The 23,761-nt window shown below is 40.4% G+C and overlaps 1 protein-coding gene across 1 annotated transcript; it reads left to right on the forward strand.

Annotated features, from left to right (window-relative positions):
* The first annotated feature begins 918 nt into the window (after positions 1-918).
* On the forward strand, positions 919-22,765 carry PIK3R4 (phosphoinositide-3-kinase regulatory subunit 4). Its single transcript, XM_065753550.1, has 19 exons — positions 919-1,721; positions 2,987-3,120; positions 3,312-3,894; positions 5,656-5,790; positions 7,590-7,811; positions 9,686-9,859; positions 10,632-10,777; positions 12,419-12,622; positions 13,391-13,592; positions 15,037-15,236; positions 15,566-15,776; positions 16,271-16,436; positions 17,229-17,393; positions 18,445-18,656; positions 18,920-19,051; positions 20,341-20,441; positions 21,131-21,219; positions 21,653-21,761; positions 22,351-22,765. Exons 1-19 carry the CDS (start codon positions 992-994, stop codon positions 22,519-22,521), a joined length of 4,086 nt encoding a protein of 1,361 aa, XP_065609622.1. The 5' UTR covers positions 919-991; the 3' UTR covers positions 22,522-22,765.
* The last annotated feature ends 996 nt before the right edge of the window (positions 22,766-23,761 follow it).

Consider the following 23,761-nt stretch of genomic DNA (forward strand, 5'->3'; position numbering starts at 1 on the left):
AAATCACACAGAATCACAGATCGAGGGAAGCAGGACAATATTCTCCTGAGTTTCTCCTTGTTCTCAAGCATTTTAAGATTAAACAATAGAAAGATGGTTTTGTTGGGATTTTTTTTGTTTGTTTTTACTCTGACTCACTATGAAAGGCCTTCTATATCCCAGGTGTATAAAATCCCACTAGAACAGAGCTAGCAGGGAAGTCATCTATCCAGGCTCCTCACAGGCACTGAATGCTGAGCACGGGGAGAATGAAGCGTGGCAGCTACGCTGCCCTTTGCACAGCCAAGAGGATGTCCTGGCTGATGCATCTGAAGCTGGTTCTACTGACACATCTCATCTCCAGTCCTTGATTCTAGCAGTTTATACTTCCTTGGGACCGATCCCTCAGAAGCAGGTATCCTGTGCCTCCTGTCAGTGCTGAGCAGGCCTGCTGTGCCTGTTGCAGACACACAGTGTCAGTACTGGGACCTGTCCTGTTTAACTGCTTTTATTGATGATCTGGACTGAGTGCGGGACTGAGTGCACCCTCACTAAAGTCTGCAGGTGACCCCAGCTGGGAAGAGGCACTGATCTGCCTGAGGGCAGGAAGGCCAACGGGATCAAGCTCACCAACACGCCGACCCCACCGTCGTGATGGCGCCGCAGGATGTGAGCTCACGGCACCGCCCCTTCCCCGCCCCGCTCATGGTGCCGGTTCCGTCGCCCTCAGTCCCGCCTCGCTGCATCCCGCGGCCGGGGCTGTCCCGGCTGTGGCAGGCCGGGCGGGCCGGTGAGTGCCACGAGGGGTGCGGGGCCGCCCGGAGCCGGGCCCGGTGGGGGAACCCATAGAGGGGCGGGAGTGGCGGTGGCGGGGCCCGCGGCCTGGGGGAAGCGGAGGCTGCGCGGGGAAGGGGGGTTGATCCGTGGTCGGGCCGAGCCTGGCCGGGTTAAATGTGCGTCGTCTTTTTCTCGAGGTGGACGGGTGCCGCCCGCCGCTGCAGGAGGAACCGCCATGGGGAACCAGCTGGCTGGCATCGCCCCGTCGCAGATCCTCTCGGTGGACAGCTATTTCTCTGACATCCACGACTTCGAGTATGACAAAAGCCTGGGGAGCACCCGCTTCTTCAAGGTGGCCCGAGCCAAGCACCGGGAGGGGCTGGTGGTGGTGAAGGTGTTTGCCATTCAGGACCCTACCCTGCCCCTGACGAGCTACAAGCAGGAGCTGGAGGAGCTGAAGATCCGGCTGCACTCTGCGCAGAACTGCCTCCCCTTCCAGAAAGCAACCTTGTCCGAGAAGGCCGCCATGCTCTTCAGGCAGTACGTGCGGGACAACCTGTATGATCGGATCAGCACGAGGCCGTTCCTCAATAACATCGAGAAAAGGTGGATCGCTTTCCAGATCCTCACGGCGGTGGACCAAGCACACAAATCTGGGGTCCGCCATGGGGACATTAAGACTGAAAACATCATGGTGACCAGCTGGAACTGGGTTCTTCTGACGGACTTTGCCAGTTTTAAGCCAACTTATCTTCCTGAAGACAACCCTGCTGACTTCAATTATTTCTTTGACACGTCGCGGAGGAGAACGTGCTACATTGCTCCCGAGCGCTTTGTTGATGGCAGCATGTTTGCCACGGAGCTGGAAAACATGCGAGATCCCTCCACTCCTCTGGTAGACCTGGCCAACAGCAATCAGCGAACGAGGGGGGAGTTAAAACGTGCAATGGACATCTTTTCTGCAGGTACTGGGAGAGATCAACGTGCTCTTCGTGGTTGCGTGTTAGGGGTGCACAGAAGCTTGTTATTGTTTTTGTTTCTTCTTTTTTACTTCTTTTACTTTTTTATTACAGCAGGCCTAGGAAACAGCTTGTGGAAAAAAGATTGCTTACCTTAAGTGTTGGGACAGGTCCCCAAACCTTTTAGTCACAGAAAGAGTACAGACACAATAGAACAAGCTACGTGACTAAAACACATCCCCATGTTATCTGAGAAGTGCAATCAGACACTGTTCTGTTACAGCTTATCTCTGCCCTGGAAAAGAGGTGGTTCTACAGGTCACCGACTGTGATCTTCAGGTGGCTGAGGTCCCGTGGGTGCAGTGTATGCTTCATGGGACCCATGAGGAGGAATCAGTCAGTGGCACACTAAGGTCTGACTGCCTGGGAACAGAGCTGCTTTCCAGCACAATTTGACACTATTGGCTTCAGAGGCTCCTTCTTATGTTTTTCCCACAAGCAGGAAGTTGGATAACTCAGTAAGCTCCTGTTGTGGTTCCACTCAAAAATTCTTGATAAGAGTCCCATTGTGGGAGCCTGTCCTGAGCCACAGGCTTGTCTTGAGTCATACATTTGGCTGATTAGAAAAAAAATAAAATAAAATCTGAACGTAGAAGTAATGGTTACTTCACTTTCACCAGCCAAGTTTCCAGACTGCTCCACTGACAGGACAGGATGCTAACCATGGCAAGCAAACTGCAGGAACGGGACACAAGCCTCTGAAGAGTTCACGCCTCATGCACACAACAGGGTGCTGTGCCTGGCACTCTTGTTATTTCTCACTGTTCTTAGGAGTTTGTTTGAGTAAATGTATGCTGTCCCTCAGCATCACTGTGGAAGCAGAACTTATTCTTCTTGCTTAGTTTGACCTCTTGCTTGGTCCATGCTTGATTTAATGGCACTTGACCCTGTAACAGTGATGTTGGTTCATTTTCTGATACGATTTCCATTTGGCAGGTGGTTGAAATCAGTGCCTCATGTTTACTAATTGCAAAATTCTCTGCTGTTGGAATGTATGAAATAGAATACCAGTGAGGCATTTCAGAGATCAAGTGCAAAAGCCAGTTTTTGGAGATGGAGATGCTATCCCCTTTCCACCAGTTAATTCGTCAGCTCATTTGCCTTGTTTTTAACAAAGCAGAGGGTCACATAGGATCTGTTCTTATCTGTGTACAGAGAACAAAATTTCTGTTTGCAGCTCCCTCACATCTTTTTTTTTTTTTTTCCCCCAGGCTGTGTAATAGCAGAGCTGTTCACAGAAGGCGTCCCCTTGTTTGATTTATCTCAGCTTCTGGCTTACAGAAATGGCCTCTTTTCCCCTGATCAAGTCCTAAACAAAATTGAAGACCGCAGCATCAGAGAGCTGGTAAGGGTGGGCTGCAGCATCAGAACCATTTCTGTGGTCTGTGTGTGGTTTATTTCACCTACTTTCATGACAAATTGCCTGTTGGTTTTGATTGTGGGCTTTTAGTTTTGGTGTTTTGTTTTTTTTTTTTTTTGCATTATGAATGTCTAAACCTTTCTTTCCTGCTCCCTCCTGCTTCTGTATTTCTCAAGGTCACTCAGATGGTCCATCGTGAGCCAGATAAACGTTTAGCAGCTGAAGATTATTTGAAACAGCAACGTAACAATGCATTTCCTGAAATATTTTACACTTTTCTTCAGCCTTACATGGCCCAGTTTGCTAAGGAAACATTTGTATCGGCAGATGAGCGTATACTGGTCATACGTAAAGATCTGGACAACATCATTCACAATCTCTGTGGGCACGATCGCACAGAGAAAGCTGAGGGAGAGACCAAAGAGAATGGGCTGGTCATCCTAGTGTCTGTGATAACTTCCTGTTTACAGACTCTCAAATACTGTGATTCAAAACTGGCTGCTTTGGAGCTGATTCTTCATTTAGCACCGAGATTAAGTGTCGAGATTCTTCTGGATCGTATTACTCCTTATCTGTTACATTTCAGCAACGACTCTGTGCCCAGGGTGAGGGCAGAATCTGTGAGGACACTAACTAAAGTTCTTGCTCTCGTCAAAGAGGTGCCACGCAATGATGTTAACATTTACCCAGAGTATATCCTGCCAGGCATTGCACACTTGGCCCAGGATGAAGCCACTATTGTCAGACTTGCATATGCTGGTAAGCAGAAATCCACTCAAAACTCCAAATCCTCTCTTTTTATTTTTTTTTTATGCATTACTTTCACTGGTTTGTGTGTGCTCACGGCCAAGGTAAGGGGTCAGAGGTTAGAGCCTGGTGTTCAGGGAAGTAGCCCTGCTCTTGTTCCCTAGATAAACAAGGATATAACGAGTAAAAGTACTTCTCCCATCAACTGTGTATTTATTTATGTATGTGAACAGGGCTTTTTGAGCCTGCCCAGCCTCTGCAGATTTAATTTATGTATCTTAATTAGCATTTTGTTACTTCAGACTGATTGCTTAGAGTGGCCCAAATGAGATAAATATGAAACATACGTAGAGCATCAATTTCTTACTGTCCTTCAGTTACTTTCCCACAGAATGAAAAATGATAAATATTTAAGGCTGAGATTATTTGCTATGTAATATGTAATATTGCTTACACCTTTTGAGATGTTTTCTTATGTTATTCAGATAACTGAATCATAGCGGTTCTGGAAGAAGTTTTGTAATTGCACCCTTATTTACTATTTTCCCATTATTTGATTTGACTGTTTTGTTTACAAATGCATAATTCAGTTCAAAATGTCCCAGGTGAAGTGCTGGGGTTTTTTTAAACAAACTGATAAAGCTCATTATTGAAGGCTGTGTACATATGGTGAGTTGAACCAGGTGCTTTTGTTCACCTTGGTATTCCATATTTTGGGCTTTATGGAAGAGTCATTTTCTCTTGCCTCACTTATATTCCTAGACTAGGAAAAAAAAAAAAGGAACAACAAGCCCAAACTCCATCTTGTTCATAATAAAATTCAAAATTAAGTCATTTAAAGCTGAGTTTGTTAAATAAGCTGAATTGCAAAAATAAGAAAAAGCCAACTCTGTTTCTGCAAATGCAAAAACACTGCAAATCTCACTACCTGATAGATTCCAGTTGTGTTTGCTTGAGCTGTGGATAGCTAAGTCTGGTTACATTGCCTTCAATTCTTTTACAAATCTAATTGAATTAAGCTTTCTTTTAAGAAGGCAATTGAATTTCAATGAGGCTAACTTTAATAATTTAACTCAAGTACATATTTTTTTGTTGCCATACCACACCTTCTGGAAGCAGTCTGTCTGGCTGGTAACTTACAGGATTTAATCCAGGCTGTGCACAGTTTCCATTGGCATGCTGATGTTGTCTTGGCCTGGGCTCAGAGTGGCTGCTGAAGTGGGACATAAGCCCTGGCAGGGTTATTCCTGTGCCAGCCACTGCCTGACCTGTATAGGCTGAGTTGCTTCAGCAACTTCCAAACACTGCAGGATGGTGCCAAATGGCATGCATAGATATGGGGACAGATGTCTTCAAATTGGAACCCAGCCCTCAAGGGTAACCCTGAGGATACAAATCCTGGCATGGTGACATGTTGTTGTTTTGGGCTGTTGATAATTGGCTGTTCAGTTCTATCAAACTACTTAGTCATCCTCCTGAGATTAGATGGTATTTTGGGCCAGTTTAGAAGACTAAAATTAGTTGCAGTTACATTTGATATCCTTACAGTTTTTCCACCCATTTACACAGCATTACTAGGATGTACTCAATAACTGTGCTGTGCTCAGGGACACGAGTCCCTGAAGTAGGTTTGCAGAACACACTGTAATTTCATTGCTATTTGCCCAACCTGACTGGTATTCTGGGTGGTTTTAATGTCTCATAAGGGGATTATCAGTAGGCTGTGAACTAGCAAAGTAGAATGATTCTTAACCAGAAAGTTTTTCTTTGCAGAAAACATAGCGTTGTTGGCAGAAACAGCTCTAAGATTTCTGGAGTTAGTGCAGCTGAAAAATCTGAATATGGAAAATGAACCAAACGGTGAAGAAATGGATGAAACATCTCACCCCAGTGATAACTACGACACAGGTAACGTTGCTTCCACTTACCTTGCCTCTTTATAACAGCAAAATGTAGACCAGAGCTCCTAGTTAGCACTGGTTTCCATTGTCACTTAGCCTTCCTATTAAAGGGGAAAAATGCTTTGCCTCAGCTAGTATCTGTCACAGCTTCATGCGGACACTGGCACCTCTGTTCTGAACACTGGGAAAGACAGAAAGAAAGAAATGAGCACAGTTCTCCAGATGTTCACAAGGTATTTGAGGAGGCCAGCTGTATATCCAACTTTGTGGTCCTATAAACAAGTCAGCACTGTTCCAAATATCACTTCCACTCACGTGCCAGGCAGGGTTAACTTTGAAAGATCTGACGAGCTCTGGCATAGTCACAGTACTGTATTTTTCAGTCTTTCTTCCCCTTCTCTTCATGTGCCTGGCGATTTGTATCTGGTATCTGCAGATGCCAAAAGTGTGGGTGTCTTGGACAGTAACATGGCAATCTGTGCTGTTGTAACTGTAGCACAGCTTTGTATTTTTCTTTTTCCTTCCCTTGAAAAGGAAGGGTGAGTAATAAGTGGACTATGTGTCAGCTTCAATCCCTTTACTGGTACACATGTTTCTTGAATAATACTGAGCAAGTTTTCTAAACTGAGAAGATTTTGTGGTTAAAAACACATCACTTCTATTCTGGGGTAAGTGTGTTAATCTGTTACTGATTATAACTGGTCAACTTCTCACGCATACTCCATTTGGTAGGGAAAAAGACATACTTCAATTGTATTTTAAATAGTTGCAGAATGATACTTTAAAAAAATCCCCTTTCAGTTCCTTCATGTAAGCCACTGGGCGTTCACAGTTGCTGAGGCGTGAGAGAAAGGAAGGCCCATCTTACAGGCTCTGTTTCTAAGAAACACTGTCCTGTATTACCAGCTAGTTTGGACATGCAAGTAGTAATGCAAGGAAGCAAGAAGTTTGAATGGTTCTATTCTTTTCATGCTTTGAGAAACTAAGGCTGAGAAGTTTGAACCCAGAAGGCAGCTTTTCCACGTGACTGACAAACTGTTTTAGAAAGCAAATTACCTGGTCTTCTGACTGCCTGTGGGCAAATGGTTATTAACCCTGCAAAGCTGGAATAGCAGTGCCTGATTTTGTGCTTGAGCATGTCTGTTGTAGACTTTCAGTATTAGCTTATGTATCAGCAGTACTGTTATTTCTATTTAATGGAACCTTTTTTTCTCAGTTGTATCATGGAATAGAAGCAAGGGGTGAGATCACTTTCAAATTTTTGTCACTATTGTTAGGGTAACTGCTAGTATTGTGTAACATTGGAAAATGTTTCCAAGTATTGCTTATTGCTCTCTGACCTTAACGAGCCCATCTACCTCCCTAAGTAAAAACATGCTCTTGCTAATTCACAAATTGTACAACTGATGATCAGATAGGCACGTAAAACCATAGTTGTCTTAAAAGTACCTTGTTTAGCACAGTAATATTGCTGCTGAAGTGTCATTTGATATTTCTTCATATCAGCATCTCATTTTCATACAAAATGAGTTGGATCCATCTTAGTTGAAATTAAGACAAACGTAGAATTGCGTTTCTCTGGTAATTATGGCTCATGTTTCTGTAATCTGACTTTGCCACCACCCTCATGCTTAGTCTGAAGTCTTTTGTAAGCCAGTCCCTGGAATTGTTGAGATTCTGTTGCATCTTAGCAAGTTATTCTGTGGTGTTTTTCAGGATATCAGTCTAACTCCCTAAGCAACAGGTAGTGTATGTGCACGTGCTGTTTTTCACCACTTTAAATGTTTACTCTTTTGTCTCCTGCAGAGCTGCAAGCCTTGCATGAAATGGTCCAGCAGAAAGTAGTCACTTTGCTGAGTGACCCAGAGAATATTGTGAAACAAACACTAATGGAAAATGGAATAACACGGCTCTGTGTGTTTTTTGGACGTCAAAAAGCCAATGATGTTCTTCTATCTCATATGATCACTTTCCTAAATGATAAGAATGACTGGCATCTTCGAGGAGCTTTCTTTGACAGCATTGTGGGTAAGGGTTTGGTTTCAGCCAAACAGAGTAATTTTTTCCACGTCTTGGAAACTGTTAAGTCATTTCTTGTAAAGACATATGTAATTTTTAGGATGTGAGCTGCTGAATTATTGTATGTAAATGTTTCTCTATGGAGTAAAGAAGAAACAATGTAAATATAGGTAGCTTTTCTTTCCTAAATACTTCTTAGAAATGAGATTGGTCAAGTTAGATTAACATCAAAAATTAAAAATAAACATAATTTTTCTTTTTAATTTTTAAAAATCTCTTCTGAAGCCACTAATTGAAGAAAAAAAAAAAGAATTATAACAAATAAATGCTAAAATCTCTGCAAGAAATCTCTGCATGGAAATTTGTATTTTTGTCTTATGCTGTTTTACCCAAAGCTTTTGGGTAAAATGAAAACAAAAGTTAAACGAAACGAAGCTCTCTAACTCATATTGAAGTGTGTGCAGCCACTGTGTTGCCCTTTGGCAACAAAGGCACTGAGGGTATTTCTCTTACACTGTGCCATTTCTTTCTTCATCCTTTCTTCCTTCTAGCAACTGGTTGCAAAGCCCAGCATTAATACGTGAACAAGTATGTCTGTTAATTATTACCATATTAGAGTAGAAATGAAGAAGTTATTTCATGTGTAAACTTGATTATGATGGGAAGACATCTAATTGTGTGATATTTGTCAATCCTTAATAACTGGGTTAGAAGCAGATACAGCTATGGTCTGTGTTGTGTATCATGTATGACAACAAGCCTGAGTTATTCAGTGGAAAACCAGTTTCTTTCTCTTGAGAATGACCAGAGGACTTGCCCAATTGCTTGCAGGAAGGAATGTCAGCTTGATGGATGTAAAGCAAGAGGAAAGATCAGAATTTCAACGCGGTCCATCTCCCTAACAGTTGCCAGAGATTAAATATAGTAGATGGGTTGCTAACCTAAGGAAGTGATTCCAATTGACATTTTCACCTGGACACTGTCTGGTTGTTGTGTGGCAAAGGAGAAGAAAAGAATAGCAAAGCAGTTTCTTTTTACTGGGATACGGCTGACAAGTTTTGGTCCATCAGCTTCCAAGGGATTACATTTATTTTGCTTTTAATCTAGGCTTCTCTCAGAGATTTTTTAAAATATATTTTAAAATTGGATTTATTTTTGAAACTAGGGGCAAGAGGGCTTCGTGGTGATAAATAAGTGGAGAGTAGTTAGCTACATAAATCTTGAGGCCATGTGAGACTGGAAGAGTTTTAGAAGATTGTTTTAATAGTTCCTTTTCAAATGTTGGTAATTACTGTAGCAGATAAATTAATCTATTTTAAAGACGTTCTTTACTGATAACTAGTCCAGTATCCAGTTCAACCTTTCAGGAAGCTGAATGCTATTCAAATTACCATCACTGCTAAATTAAAGACAGAAATCCTGCCAACGTTCTTTCATCAGTGCTCATTTACCCTCACCCACTGCATCCCCACCCTTAGGAACACTGCTGTTTTTGCCTGACTGTTTCAGCCTTGTGCTGGCCAGCTGTGTGTTTGCATCCATGTCTGACATCTGGGAGGATCTCAGCAGACACAGAGAACTGCTTTAGTCAAACAGCTTTCAGAATACTTGTCTAACTCTTTGTTTTCTCAGAAATTTTAGCAGATCCTTGTGTCTTCCATGCTTCCTTCTGTGTGAATACTGAGTTCTGTAGGACCGTGGCCTTGTGATTTGCTTCCTGCATCACTGTCTTAGTATATGCACGTATTTCTTGTTTTGATAACTTTCTAGAAAATGCTTACTGATTCTGTGTATACTGTAGGGCTGAAATGTTAAACTTTGGTGAGGAAAAGCGAAGAAGTGTTACTTCGGATTTTTATGTGTTGTTTGTTTTAACATTTCAGGTGTTGCTGCTTATGTTGGCTGGCAAAGCTCCTCAATATTGAAGCCTCTACTTCAGCAAGGTCTCAGTGATGCAGAAGAATTTGTCATTTATAAGGCCCTCAATGCTCTTACTTGTATGTGCCAGTTAGGGCTCTTGCAGAAGCCTCATATTTATGAATTTGCTTGTGATATTGGTAAGTTGGAATACAGGTGGTTACCTTGTTTTCCTATTAAAGAAAGCTTCATACTACAAAAAGCTTAATGGCCAGCTTAATAAAATCTCATAGTCAGCCTTACTGTCCAATATGCAAACTCTTTTAGGGTTCACTTGAATTAGGCATGCCCAACATTCACTAGCTATTTATCAAACAACTGGTCTTTTGAGACTTTATCTGCTGCTTCTTTTTATGGCTTCTCAAAAGCATTCCGAATTTGGGGCAGGTGATCTGTGGTTTTATATATCATGACTGGATACTGTCCCTTGATTACAACTTCTTAAAACCCATGTAATTTTAATGGACTTCTGAACCCCCAAAAAACCAAAACCATTAGTTATCTCACAATACAAATAGTGACTATTCAATGAAGAGAAGGGAAGAAAGAAGGAATAAGTATTTACTTAAAAAGAAATAAAAATCCCTAGTATTTCTATTCTCCTCAAGTACCCAAATTAAGGCTAGCATTTATTTTTAGGTTAGTTTCCTTTGCAAGTCTGGAGTTGACATTGAGAACTGAAATGAATAGGTAGGAAAAATATTATTTTTTCCAACAGCAAATAAGCTCAGCACCATCAGCCCAGTAAAGTCTAAAGTAATTTTCTCAGTTTGGGTGTCAGTTGTCGTGCTTTGCAGGAGGAAGGACTGAAATTAGGGGTGGTTCTGAGGGGAGGAAATGTCATTGCAGGCTGCATTTATAGCATGGTCCTCTCTTTAATTTGAATGATCTAACAGTCTAATTTTCTTTCAGCACCTTTCCTGTGCCATCCTAATCTTTGGATACGTTATGGTGCAGTAGGATTTATCACTGTGGTTGCACAGTATTTAAATATTGCTGATGTCTACTGCAAGCTAATGCCATACCTCCATCCTTTTATCACACAACCAATAATACAGGTAATGCTTCCAATATCAATGTGAATATACCTTGGCAGGTCATAATTCTTAGGTCTGTTGCCATAGTCCTGGCTATAAGAACATTAATTGTTTTGTTGTTCTCTGTGTTGTTTGTTTGTTTGTTTCAAGTAAGGGTAGAGTTGCTTTGTTTGAAAGACTTATCTCTTATGTGTTGCAAATTGCAGAATGTTTTACAAGGCCTCAAATCAACAAATATGTCTTTGGTTCAAGGCATTCTCTGCCTTGTCTGTAATCAAGCCGCTGCAATATTGCCTTATTTTACAGGTCTAAAAGGCATGGAAAGTCAGCTGGGACAGAAGTGTTTCTGTGTTAAGTGCTTTCGTTTGTAAGATAAGACTAATTTTGAAAGTTATTTTTCATGTAAATAGTCTTCTTTGAGAAGCATGTTATAGTGATGAGGTTTTCTGGCATTGTTGTGAAGGAACAACCCCAACCCCACTCCACTATTTTGAGTATTCCAACTTTTAAACAAAAATTAATATCATAATTTTGGGCCAAATTAAGTTTGTCCATTTAAATCAAGGATTGTAACTAGGTGGTCTGTTTTATCAGCATTGCCCAATTACTTGCCACCACCATCTTAAGACCTAATATTGAAACAGGAAAGATCAAGGACTAAAACAAATGTATAAACTCAAAGGAGTGCTACATCTGCAAGTATGCTGAATTGTGTACAGTAATTTTTGTCCAGATGTTTTCTGGACACAAACAGACACTGAATCACCACCTGTGAGAAAAGAAAGTTATCTTTTGTTAGAGTAACAAACAAAATTCCCCAGTTAATGGATCTAAACTATGCCTGAAGTCACCAGCTTCTTGTGACCGTTCATTATTCTCTCAATATGCTATTGAGGATTACTTAATTACATGGTTGTATACATACCACTCTATACATAGAAAGAAAAGTCAGCAACCTGATATGGGGAAAGAGCTTTTCTGTTAAGCATTTTTACAGGGTAAATGTAAGACAGTTTAAAATACCATTGTATTCATAGTAGGATTTTGAATCCCATTTAGCCCAGCCAAGTTATGTTCTGAGACTGCTGGGGAAACAGGGAAAGGAAATGGAGAAAATCTGATAGGACCAACACAAGGAAAGATCTAGAAGTTACATGTACATTATTGGCACAGTCATGTATAATTTGATGTCTTAGTGTGATCAGTTATTTATTATCTTTACTGTAAGCTTAAAACCATCTCATCAGGATCACAGAATCGTAGAATCATTAAGGTTGGAAAAGGTCATCTAGTCCAACCATCAACCCCTCACCACGCCCACTAAACCATGTTCCTCAATGCCACACCTACAGTTTTACTGAAAGCCTTCAGGGATGGTGACTCCAGCATTTCTCTGGGTGGTCTGTTAAGATAATAGGATAGAGCTAGAAAGTAGCTTTTAGAACAAGCCTTCAGAGTAGGAGTTGGTTTGGTTGGGTTTTGTTTTTTTTCATCTTTTTTTTTTTTTGCTTGTTTTTTATTAATATTTATTGTTATCCAGTTACCAACCTGTATGCTAGAAAAAAAAGTAGACATCAGACCAATAGCACATCACTGTTAGATTTCCCCATATTTGATGGATATTCTTCTTCATATTGACTGATTTCTCTTTTTGAATTGCAGATAGATAAAGAAATAGTCCTGCTAAGTGTACTTAAAGAGCCTGTCAGCCGTTCCATATTTGATTATGTCTTAAGATCAAAGGATATCACAAGCCTTTTCCGACACCTTCAGATGCGTCAGAAGAAAAGGAATGGTGTTCTCCCAGACTGTCCACCCCCAGAGGACCCTGCCATTGCACAGCTGCTGAAGAAGCTACTTTCACAAGTGATTGGTTTTCATCTGTACTTTGGAGACAGGGTTGAGACTCTTGGGCTCTGTATGTCTCTACAGCAACCTTGCAGTTGCTGCTTTCAGAGGATCCCAGTCTGAGGTTCACTGTAGGTTTGTTGGACAAAGAGTTCAGAACCTACAGAAGATTCTTAAAATATCTGCCAGAAATAGGGCAGCCTTATGTCCAAAATCCCCAAATATATTTTCTTTTTGAGGACTTCAGTTGTATGTCTCAGATTACAGGCGTGATGTATCAGTGTTGCAGAACATAGGCTATGTAATGTGCTGGAGAGAATAGTATACATTTGTTAAAGAGGCAGACGTGCAAATAAGAGTGCCAAAACCAAAGGAAGCTGAAAAGTTTTGAAACTTGTATGTGAAAAGGGAAACAGTAAGAATCACCCATGTGAAGTAGTGAGAACTGAGAAGAGGAAGGACTGTGGCCAAGTGTTTGTGGTGTTTTTTTCACTCTGCTGTTTGTAGGCTGAAGGCATAGCCTAGGTGGCAGTCAAGCAGATTGCACCAGATGGTGATCCAGTATTAAATGCAGCTCTGCTCTCTCACCATTCTTCCTCACCTGAGGAAGAAAGATAAAACGACAGCATCTTACCAGAAATATCATATATGTGATAGACTGCTGTCTTGAGTTGAGCTCCATCTCTTTCTTTTTGAGCCAGTCATTTAAATTTACCACTTCTTGCATCTGCATGCCTTGATACATGTCCTTTGACAAAAAATAATATATTTTCTCTTATTCTGTAGGGGATGACTGAGGAAGAAGAAGACAAACTGTTAGCACTGAAAGACTTCATGTTAAAATCAAATAAAGCTAAAGCCAATATAGTGGATCAGAGCCACCTGCATGACAGCGCTCAGAAAGGGGTGATTGATTTGTCAGTACTGGGAATAATCAGGAGACAAGTGGATCTGGTTAAAACAAAGCAGGAGCCTGATGACAAACGTGGTTGGTATACTTGTAGTCGACGTCTAGATAAAACTAAGTCTTTAATTTACTCAGCAGTTCATCCTTTGTAATTATTTCCACCCTCACTGAATTAGCGGTAAGAAAATCTAGCATGATTTCTGAATAGCATTTTGCTGTATGAAATGTGAGGCTTGGTGATGCCCTCTGAAACAGTGGAAGATGGGAATATTTTGCTTGTGAGAGTACTTAAATAAGACTGCATTTGCAGTAGTAATGTGCTCAGCTGGTTGTCACAAATGGAACTAGTTACCCTTTGTAAGCAAGTGGGAATTGTGAAGGCTACATATCTGCCATCACTCTGTTCTCTTAAGAATCAGTGAGCTATTTAAATTTGAAAATCCAGGGTATCTTCATGAGGTACTGTGGTTTGAAGTATTGGGGTGATATAAAATCATCAAGTTCATACCTTCTTTGCTTTAGAGTTGTTCACCTGCCCATCCACTTTTATTTTGTTTTGCTTGCTCTTTCTGCTCAAAATGCCTCATATTTCTGCATTCAGCTTTGAAATTCATTTTCTGCTAACTCTGTTCCAATTGTCTGTATTGTCAAAACTCTTCCAGGTGATCCATAAGCTTCCTCTTAGCACTTTCAAACTTGTAGCTCCCTCCTCTGCATGCCATTGACGTGTCCTGTGGTTTTAGATGTTAAAATACAGAAATATCTGCAAGCCATGTAACTATTGCCATCTTATTTCCAGAATTAAGATGCTTGTCTGCAAATGTTTTGCATCTAATTTTAAAGGAAAGTACATAAGAACTGGATTTTTCATTTTTGTGCATTATGTGGAGTCGGGAGTGGACAAGATTTATAAGTTAGTATGTGGACCTGGTGCTTGGACTAATTTCTTTCATCTAAAACTCTTGCCTGTAAAGTCTTCATGCCTTTAACTTTTCTTCACTGATTTCATCCAAGTTTAATTAGTCCCATGTTTTAATTGTCTATTTTATAGTTTTAAGCTAAAGGAATGGTGAAAATAAATTATTTCCTATTTATAGATTACATTAACAATAGGTTAAAGAATGTTGTTGATCATTTGCAATGATTTACCTCCTGTTCCATTACCAACTTACCTCTGACTTAAGCCAATAAATGAGTAACTCTCACAAGGAAAATTTTTTCATGCGGATTCTTGCAGCTTCCTAGATAGAAAGATTTCATAATATTGGAATTAATTGAATCCATGAGTCAGCTGTAAGATTAATAAGTGTAAACAGAACATTAGCCACATGTTCTGCTTGCCTCCTAAAGCCCCATCAGCTGACCTAAACAACCTAGTAGTGTTTTTCACCATTAAGTATACATTCAAAATAAAGTGACACCTAAGCATTGGTTTCTTGTGTAGTCTGAAAGTAATGACTGTGGGCTTCCATGACTGTATTTCTTTTTTTGCTCCTTCCCTGCCCTACTTTCCAACTCCTTATAGCTAGAAAACATGTAAAGCAAGACTCAAATGTAAATGAAGAATGGAAAAGTATGTTTGGGTCTCTGGAACCACCCAGCATCTCCCAGCAAATACCCAAAGGTCATGGGCAAACTGGTGATCTGGAAGCTATCCAGCCTGGGAAACCACTTCGTTCAGAGTCCTCAGCTGGTATTTGCACCACTTTGTCATCCTCCCCACAGGTACTGCCAAAAAACACCATCTTCGCATAGAATCATTTGAGTTGGGAGGGACCTTTAAAGGCCATCTAGTTCAACTCCTGTGAATGAACAGGGACACCTACATCTTCATCAGGTTGCTCAGAGCCTAGTCCATGCCTTTCTATAAATGCTTTCCAATATTTTAATTGCTTTCAGATGAGATGGTTTTTGGTTGAATTTGCTCTAAAATACTAAGTTAATTGTCATTAGTATTGTTGCCAGTGTACATTTGGTTAAAACTAATCACTTCTGCAAGCCTTTACCTTTGTAATATGTAAGGCACGTGTTTGTAAGTGCTCATCTTCTTACAGGCAACTGATGGAACAGTTGTTCAACCCAGGAAACCAACGATACAGGTACTGAGCAGCACAGTGTCTCCATCTGCATACCAGTTACGCATCACCACTTGCAAAACTGAACTCCAGCAGCTGATTCAGCAAAAGCGAGAGCAGTGTAATGCAGAAAGAATTGCCAAACAGATGATGGAGAATGCAGAATGGGAGAGCAAGCCTCCACCTCCAGGTAAAGCACAGGCCACCACAGCCATTAGACAGATGCACACAAAAAAAAAAATGTTTTGAATTAAAACATAATCATCCCAAGGAAAAAATGCAAAGCATTAAGAAAACAGGAAATTTTAGGAACTGTGCTCTCTATGCACAACACTCATTTGAAAGATATTCGCCTGCCTGTGGAAGAGGGTCTGAAACCTAGACCTATGCATCACGTATGCCCCATCCCTGGAGACATTCAAGGTCAGGCTGGACGGGGCTTTGAGTGCTCTGATGTAGCTGTAGGTATCCCTGTTCATTGGGGGAGTTGGACTAGATGACCTTTAAAGGTCCTTTCCAACTCAGACAATTCTTTGATTCTGTGTTTTCAGTCCCTCCTATGCTTTAAAGCTATAATGACTATTTCTCAATATGCCCACTGGTGGACGCAATCAGGGTAATCTTCATCTTCCCACTAGGTTATGAAATCAATGCCAGGCTTTGTGATTTTGTTTTTCCCCGTAGGATGGCGTCCCAAAGGACTGTTGGTAGCTCACCTTCATGAGCACAAGTCTGCAGTGAATCGCATTCGGGTCTCTGACGAACATTCCGTTTTTGCCACTTGCTCTAACGATGGCACAGTGAAAATCTGGAACAGCCAAAAAATGGAAGGGAAAACCACTACAACCAGGTAGCTTTAAAACTCATGGAGCTGCTATTTTAGTCTGTTTTTCGTTGTAGAGCTTGCAGAAAAACATGAATCGTTTGTGGCTATGTTGGAGATTTCCATAATGAAATACACTGGTGTTTCTCGTGCCATACAAACACAAGATAGTAGAATTAGATAGCATTTACAAGTAAATCTTGTTCTTTTTCCTTATCTAATTGAAACAGAAAAAGGACTGCTTCAGAACTATAATTACAGGCTTTTTTATTTCATTTCTATAAATAAATAACATTCTGGTGCTGTTAAAGCTATCTTGAGTTTTTTTGGAACAGATTAGCTTTATGATTAACTCTCTCATCCACTGGTAGTTGATGCAGGAAAGCTGTGTTGTTGGTTGAAACACAGATGGGTGGTTTCGGGCTGACAGTCTCTGTGAGATTCATCCTCTTCTCCCAAAAACTCAAAATACCTTTTTAAATAAGATGCAGTGAACCACAGTTTCAGTTACATAATAGTAACTGCAGAGTGCTGCTTTGATAGAGGTCCAGAGCAAACTGATATTCTTTTTGTGTAGTAGACAGATGTTTGCTTCTGCACCTGGAGACTGTCACAACCCATAGGCTCAAAGATGGATGGTTAAACTTGCAGAAGCAGCTCAGACTTTGCTGCTTTCTAATTTTGGAATGATTAAAAAGCATTGTTTTCAGACATCTCTTGGACCATTGGTTTTAAATACGCGTTTGAGAGAAGTAATTTTTATTTAAATTGTCCCAAAGACATTTCCTCTTTTTCTCCTTCTCCCCTTTTTCTGTTCAGGTCAATTCTGACATACTCTCGGATTGGAGGACATGTCAAGACACTTACATTCTGCCAAGGCTCACATTATTTGGCTATAGCTTCAGATAACGGTGCTATCCAGCTTCTTAGTATTGAAGCTTCAAAGCTCCCTAAATCTCCTAAAATTCAACCAATTCAAAGCAGGTATGTACTTGTAGCAGTTAAATCTCACTGCAGAGCTCAAGCTGCTAGTGTATCCCTTGCTTTGTGTGTGTTTGCTCCAAGCTCCTACTGTCTGATCCCAGGCTGTACTGGAAGGCTATAAACTTACCCTGCTTCATAAAGAAGTGCTGATAGGCAACAGTGCAGGAATGAGGATTTAGAGCTCTTGGTTATTGATATCTGCTGTGTCACTGGACTCATTATGAGCCTGAAACAGTCAGTAAATCTAAATACTTCTAAATCTTTTTATTTATGCACTGGATTTGGTAGTTTCTTACATCCCCTATTACAAACAGGGAGGTTGATCTCCAGAATAACATGCTAAATATTCTTTTAGAAGTCGTCATTAATGGACATTCACAAATGTACAACACATAGTTTGGCTTCAGGCCTGAAAATTTGTCTCCCAGGCTCTTAATATGAGTTATGTGGCAAAGATATGAGGGATGGGATACTATTTAGAGGAACGTTTGGGGATGTTGTAAGGTTTTCCTAACTTTCAGTATATGCAGTTTTGAATATTAGGCACCAGTTCAACTGTTTAATCTTCCAGCTTGAATGAGGGACATGCCCAACAGCTGTCTTAGACTTTTTTCAGCCCCGACTAAAAGTGACTTTTGGTTTCAAATGTCCTCTCTTGTTTGGGACTAAATTCATTTATGAAGTAAGCAAACTCTAAGGGAGATGGAAACTACAAACCAGAGGCATATTTTCCTTTTGGCATATACTCAGTCACGCACGAGTGACAGAACACAGTTCTGTCAGTACAGCAGTAGAGAGGAAAAAAGAGCTATGTGTCCCTGCCATTAGGTTTGGGGTAGGTGAATATCTAAGAAACATAGAACATGAGTCTGAGGGAAATGTATGAAACAGAGTCATAGAGCACTGCTTAGACAGAAGACCTGCAGGTGCTACAGACAAAGGTTTGAGAAATAACACGAAGAAGACAATGCTGTTAGTCATTAGCTACTGAAAGGAGTCTTAAACCTGGGAGTACCATCTGTTTCTAAATCAGTTTATTCTTTTATCCCAGGTCCTTAGATTTGAAGGATGATGGCTGTGTTGTAGATATGCATCACTTCAATTCAGGAGCCCAGTCAGTGCTGGCTTATGGTACGGTTAATGGATCTCTGGTCGGATGGGATTTGCGATCTAACAGCAATGCTTGGATCCTGAAACATGATTTGAAGTTAGGCCTCATAACTTCATTTGCTGTGGACATACACCAATGCTGGCTGTGTATTGGTAAGCCTGTATTTCTTATTAGCTGATCTTTTGTTCCCCACTTTGATTTTCCTTTACAGTAACTATGGATCAAGCTGTTGCTTCATCTGATTGACTAGAATTTATCATTTTCAAACAAGGGGAGAGAAGTAACTTCCTGATATATTTGTGGGAAGCAGTCTGGTCTGTAACTACTTGAAGTCCCATCTCCTAGAAATAGAGCACAAGGATATGGACAAAAAACCCACGTAATTGTCTGACTGTGGACAGTTATCTCTCACCAGGCACGAGCAATGGTACCATGGCATGCTGGGACATGAGGTTTCAGTTACCAATCTCCAGCCATTCTCACCCTTCCAAGGCCCGAATCAGACGCCTGCTCATGCATCCTGTCTATCAGTCCTGGGTTATTGCAGGTAAACCATCTTCAACTTACCTCAGAGTTGACAGAGACTGTGATTAAAGAAGCTTCTGTTTCAACAGCTGCTTGTATTCTATCACTGTGCCCTTCTTGGCTTTCAAAATGTAAAAAAGAGAGAGTTGAAAAAATATCTAGTAATAAGCCATTATGTAATAAGTAATTAGTAATAAGCCAGCAGCTTTTGGAATTCTCACTTTCTGGAGCATCACTCCTCTGAGTGTCCCTCCCTGTGAGCTAACATATCACTTTTTAATAGATAAAACATTATATAAGATAAAAGCCAAAATTATGAAATACATTGAAGTTGATGGGAATTCTGCCACTGCATTCAGTGCCCTCATAGAACAGAGACTGAAAGGTTGCTTCATGTCCAGCTCCCACCTAATTCTGACCCAGCTGTGCCTTGGGTTAGAGCTTTCAAAAAGTCTTCCAGGAGTCCTCATCCAGTGTGCTCACAGCTGCTTCATCCTCACCACATATGGCACTGTCATATGCTGAGCTCACGCTGGAAAGTACTTCTATGTGTTCATGTCAGGAAGACATTCTAAAATAGAGGAGTAGCTTAAACTAATACTGCAATAATGAAGTTGAAAAAGTTGCTATAAAATGACTTCATAAAGAAGTTTCCTATTTTACTTAAACATGCTTCTTAGGTTTGACTAATTCTTGAACCGCCCTGGGACCAAAACAAATTTATTTGGAAGTCATGCAAGTAAAAGAAATGTGTGCTTCCTATTTTAACTTCCCTGATTAACTGGTGACAAAGTTCATTATTTTGGAATCTTATTGAAAAATTCTTACTTACTAAGTTGATGCCAAGCATGTAAACAATCCCTTTAGGAGAATTCCCATCTACTTTTAACAAGGGTGTGAAACATCACTGTAGCAAATCCAAAGTTACCAAGTTCAGTAGCTGTCTTAGCTGCCCAGGAATAATCTCCAGTCACTGATGACAGTGCCAAACAGGCAGACTATCCATCATTCCTACAGAATCATGAGAAGTTATCTAGGAAGGAAATTATGAGGTTTTAATACTTTTTAAAGAGAGTGGAAGATTAAAGCAGGATTATTCTGAATTCTCGTGAACGAGGCACATTACTGAAGCTGCTATCAAGAGATAAAAACAACAGAACACACGCATGGCTGATAAAGCAAGACTGAAAACTGCTTCAGAGAGCAAGCAAAGAGAGCCTTTATGTCATACCGTCTGTGTTATGTCATTAGATTGACCAGTGAGAATCAAAGCCATGTGTTTTATTTGCATTGGCATTATCTTTTCTGTAGCTGTTCAAGGCAATAATGAAGTCTCCATGTGGGATATGGAAACTGGTGATCGACGCTTCACTCTGTGGGCCAGCAGCGCACCACCTCTTTCAGAACTGCAGGTCTGGTCTTCTTCTCTTCCCACTTCTGTAGCTGGTCCAGAACAATCTCAGCCTTCGTGCTGTGAATCAATACAGCTGCCTGTCTCCATGACCCTGGCAGTTTGCCACCAGGAAGTTGCCCTGGTACTTATTTTGGCACCATAATTGCCACTGCCAGGAGTTAACTGGGGAAGGAGCAATCTTGGACATAATAACAAAATATAAATGTTGCAAATGCAGATCTGGAATCTACCTGAACTTGCATTTATACATGCTACAGGTTTGTCAGGTTCATTTTGTTTGATCACCTACTTTGCAAAGTCAGATAGGAAACTTTGTAATTTGTTTTCTTCTGTGTGCCCCTTCCTTAATGCCTTCATAGTGTAAAAGTTTGAGAGTTGATGTGCTTCTCAAGAAGATTCACCTGCTTGATTCTGTGATAAATAAACTTTTATTTGCCATCATTTAGAATATTGTTTGGGATCTTGGAGAGTTTAATCCGTAGTGTTGTTCTCCAAACCAGAGAAGAAGGAAAAGGAAGCAGATTACCTTAGTATTCTAAGATGTGGCCTGTTAACAAAGTAACTTGGTTTTAGTCACAAGCATTTTTAAATGGGATGGATGAATGTGGTAAAGAACGTATTCCCTTTGTGAAGCATGACAACAGCTTCTGATAGTTCTTCTTAATAAATATCTCTTTTCCCTACTAGCCTTCTCCTAACAGCATCCATGGAATATACTGCAGTCCAGCATCTGGTAATCCCATATTACTGACAGCAGGCTCAGACATGAAGATAAGGTAATAAATCTAACAACATTGTTTGATGCTCTCCCTTCCACCCTTGTCTGTGTATTAGATTTTGCCAAGCATTGCAAAAGTTCTAAGGAGTTTAAACAGCAATGCTGAAGATGTGTTCGCTAGCAAGCGTCAGTGAGCAGAAAGAATTTTCTCAGCAAAATTAGTGCATAACTCTGTTTTTCTGAAATGCAATGTGTGCCATTTTGTAAAGCCCTTGGGAGGCAGCATAGCAGAAATAAACCCCCCAAAAATGACTTCTGTAAGCTTGCTGTGAATACTGATTTCTCTACTTCTTTTGTCCATTAAGTGAACAAAGCACGCTGTGTTTGTGCTCACACATTCACTGCAAAAGCAAGACGTGTTTTAAACCTCCGTGTTTAGCTAATTAAAGAAAAAAAAAATTAATAGTTTTATTGTGTTTCATTGTGTTTAGGTTTTGGGATCTAGCCTACCCTGAGAGATCATATGTTGTTGCAGGAAGTTCTAATTGCCCATCTGTATCCTACTACAGGAAGATAATTGAGGGCACAGAGGTGGTTCAGGTAATTTGCTTTGTTTGATAACCTGTGCCTTTAGGATGGCCCTGTGGGTTACGTTAACTGCACAACAGCTTTCATTGCAACTGTCTTACTGTTTCAGATGGTATCAGCATAGTGTTTTAACGTAGCTAGGAAGAAATCACTTTAAAAGAAAAAATGGCAGTTGTTTTTGACAGAATTACTTACTGTATAATACTTACTGCAGAAGCCACTGCTTTGAACCAGTTTTTATAAAACCCTTGAAAAGTTAAGATGCATGAGTTACTGTAGCTTCTTTTTCCCTTTAGGTATGTTAAACCTCACTAGTTTTTATGTCATTGAAATAAATATGGGGACAGTGGCGATTTTCCTAATCAGCTGTTATTTCAGCTCAAATCAAGAGAGGTTTTGTGTGATGAAAAGAAATGAGCCAAGAAATATCATAAGCCAGCCATCAAAGGGTGGGAGTTTTTGCAGTTTGTCTGAAGGTGATTTTTTATTTTTTTTTTTGGTCTTCACAGCTTAGGAAAACTGTTACATGGGACAGTGCTCACCTTTCTGTAATTATGTTTTTTTGTTTGTTTGATTTTTTGTTGTTTTTTTTTTTTCATAGGAAATTCAAAACAAGCAAAAAATGGGGCCCACAGATGAGACCCCACGGAAGGGGCCAGAGTCTCTGCCAGTTGGACATCACGATATTATCACAGACATTGCAACTTTCCAGACCACTCAAGGGTTTATAGTAACTGCATCGAGGGATGGAATTGTTAAAGTATGGAAATGAAAGTTGCACTAATATATAGTATGTAAATATTTGTAATAAAGAAATAATGTTATAATGAAGTTTTCAAGGACTGTTTCCAGATCATGGAATAGAACGGACTTTAAAGACTACAAATGAGGTGATAAAATCAGTGATCAGTGTCCTACCACCCTGTTTAAAAGCACTTCTTAATCACTTCTTTTATTAAACATGTTTTGTATCAATGGCATTTCCTTGAAAAGCCAAGCAGTTTATGAAGAAATTGTTCAGCAAGGATCTTTCAGAAGTTGATGGAAGGAATTCCCACCTTACATGTTGTAAACATAAAAGGGGAGAGGGCTGCTACAAGTACGTCAACATCTGAATGCTACTGCATTGAATCTGAGAAATGAAATATGAACCAGTGCACTAATGTCCCTGCATATTCTAATAACTGTAATAAAGTCCACTTGAGCTTCCCTGTTTGGTACCTGAGTCTGTTCACATCCATAGTTCTTCTGTAGCAACTGCGTTGTATGATGACTACAGTATAAAAACAGTTTGCAGGGAAAAGGAGTGTTGGCTCAGCCTTTAGAACTGAGAGTAGTGTCAGGCAGCAAAATTGTTAGTTTTAGTTGGTCATCTTTTGTAGACACTATATCTTCTAAAGACTTTTAATTCTTTCTTTTTACTTTTATTTTTCTTCGGGAGGGGGAGGGGGGGGGAAGAGTTCTAAAGCTTTGGTTTAAAAGATGGCAGTCTGTTTATGATCCTTGGATCAAATACAATGGGTTTTCTGTGCGTGTGCTTTTGCTTGGTTGGTTTTAGGTGAATGCAGAGGTCCACTTGAATATCTGCTTTTACGTGTGCTTTGCTATCTGCCTGTTCTGGTGAAACAACTCAACATGACAGCCAGCTGCAAGACTTTGGAAAACTGGGTCAAAGCATTAAAAGCCTGTAGCACTTAGTGCTAGAGACTTTTTAGTAATTATTTAATGGTTTTTGTCTAGAGCACAAATGCACAGAAAAAAATGGGTACATTTAAATGTATTAAGCTATGTCAATAAGACTACAAAAACCCACTTAACTAGAAGCTAACTAGCAGCTCCTAAATGATTGATTGTATAGATCAGATGTCTCAGGACTATCAAACTATATTTCAAGAAGAAAAAAATCATACCTGTAATTCAGTGTTTTTCAAGTTAGCACCTCTGCTTCCTACTGCCTGCTGCAGCCCAGCTAACTCTAGCTCAGCTTGCTCTCTGTGCTTTCGGTCAAATCA

This window comes from Cyrtonyx montezumae, unplaced genomic scaffold (assembly GCF_038088225.1).
Source record: "Cyrtonyx montezumae isolate F1298 unplaced genomic scaffold, pur_monq_1.0 scaffold_8, whole genome shotgun sequence".
Classification (NCBI taxonomy): domain Eukaryota; kingdom Metazoa; phylum Chordata; class Aves; order Galliformes; family Odontophoridae; genus Cyrtonyx; species Cyrtonyx montezumae.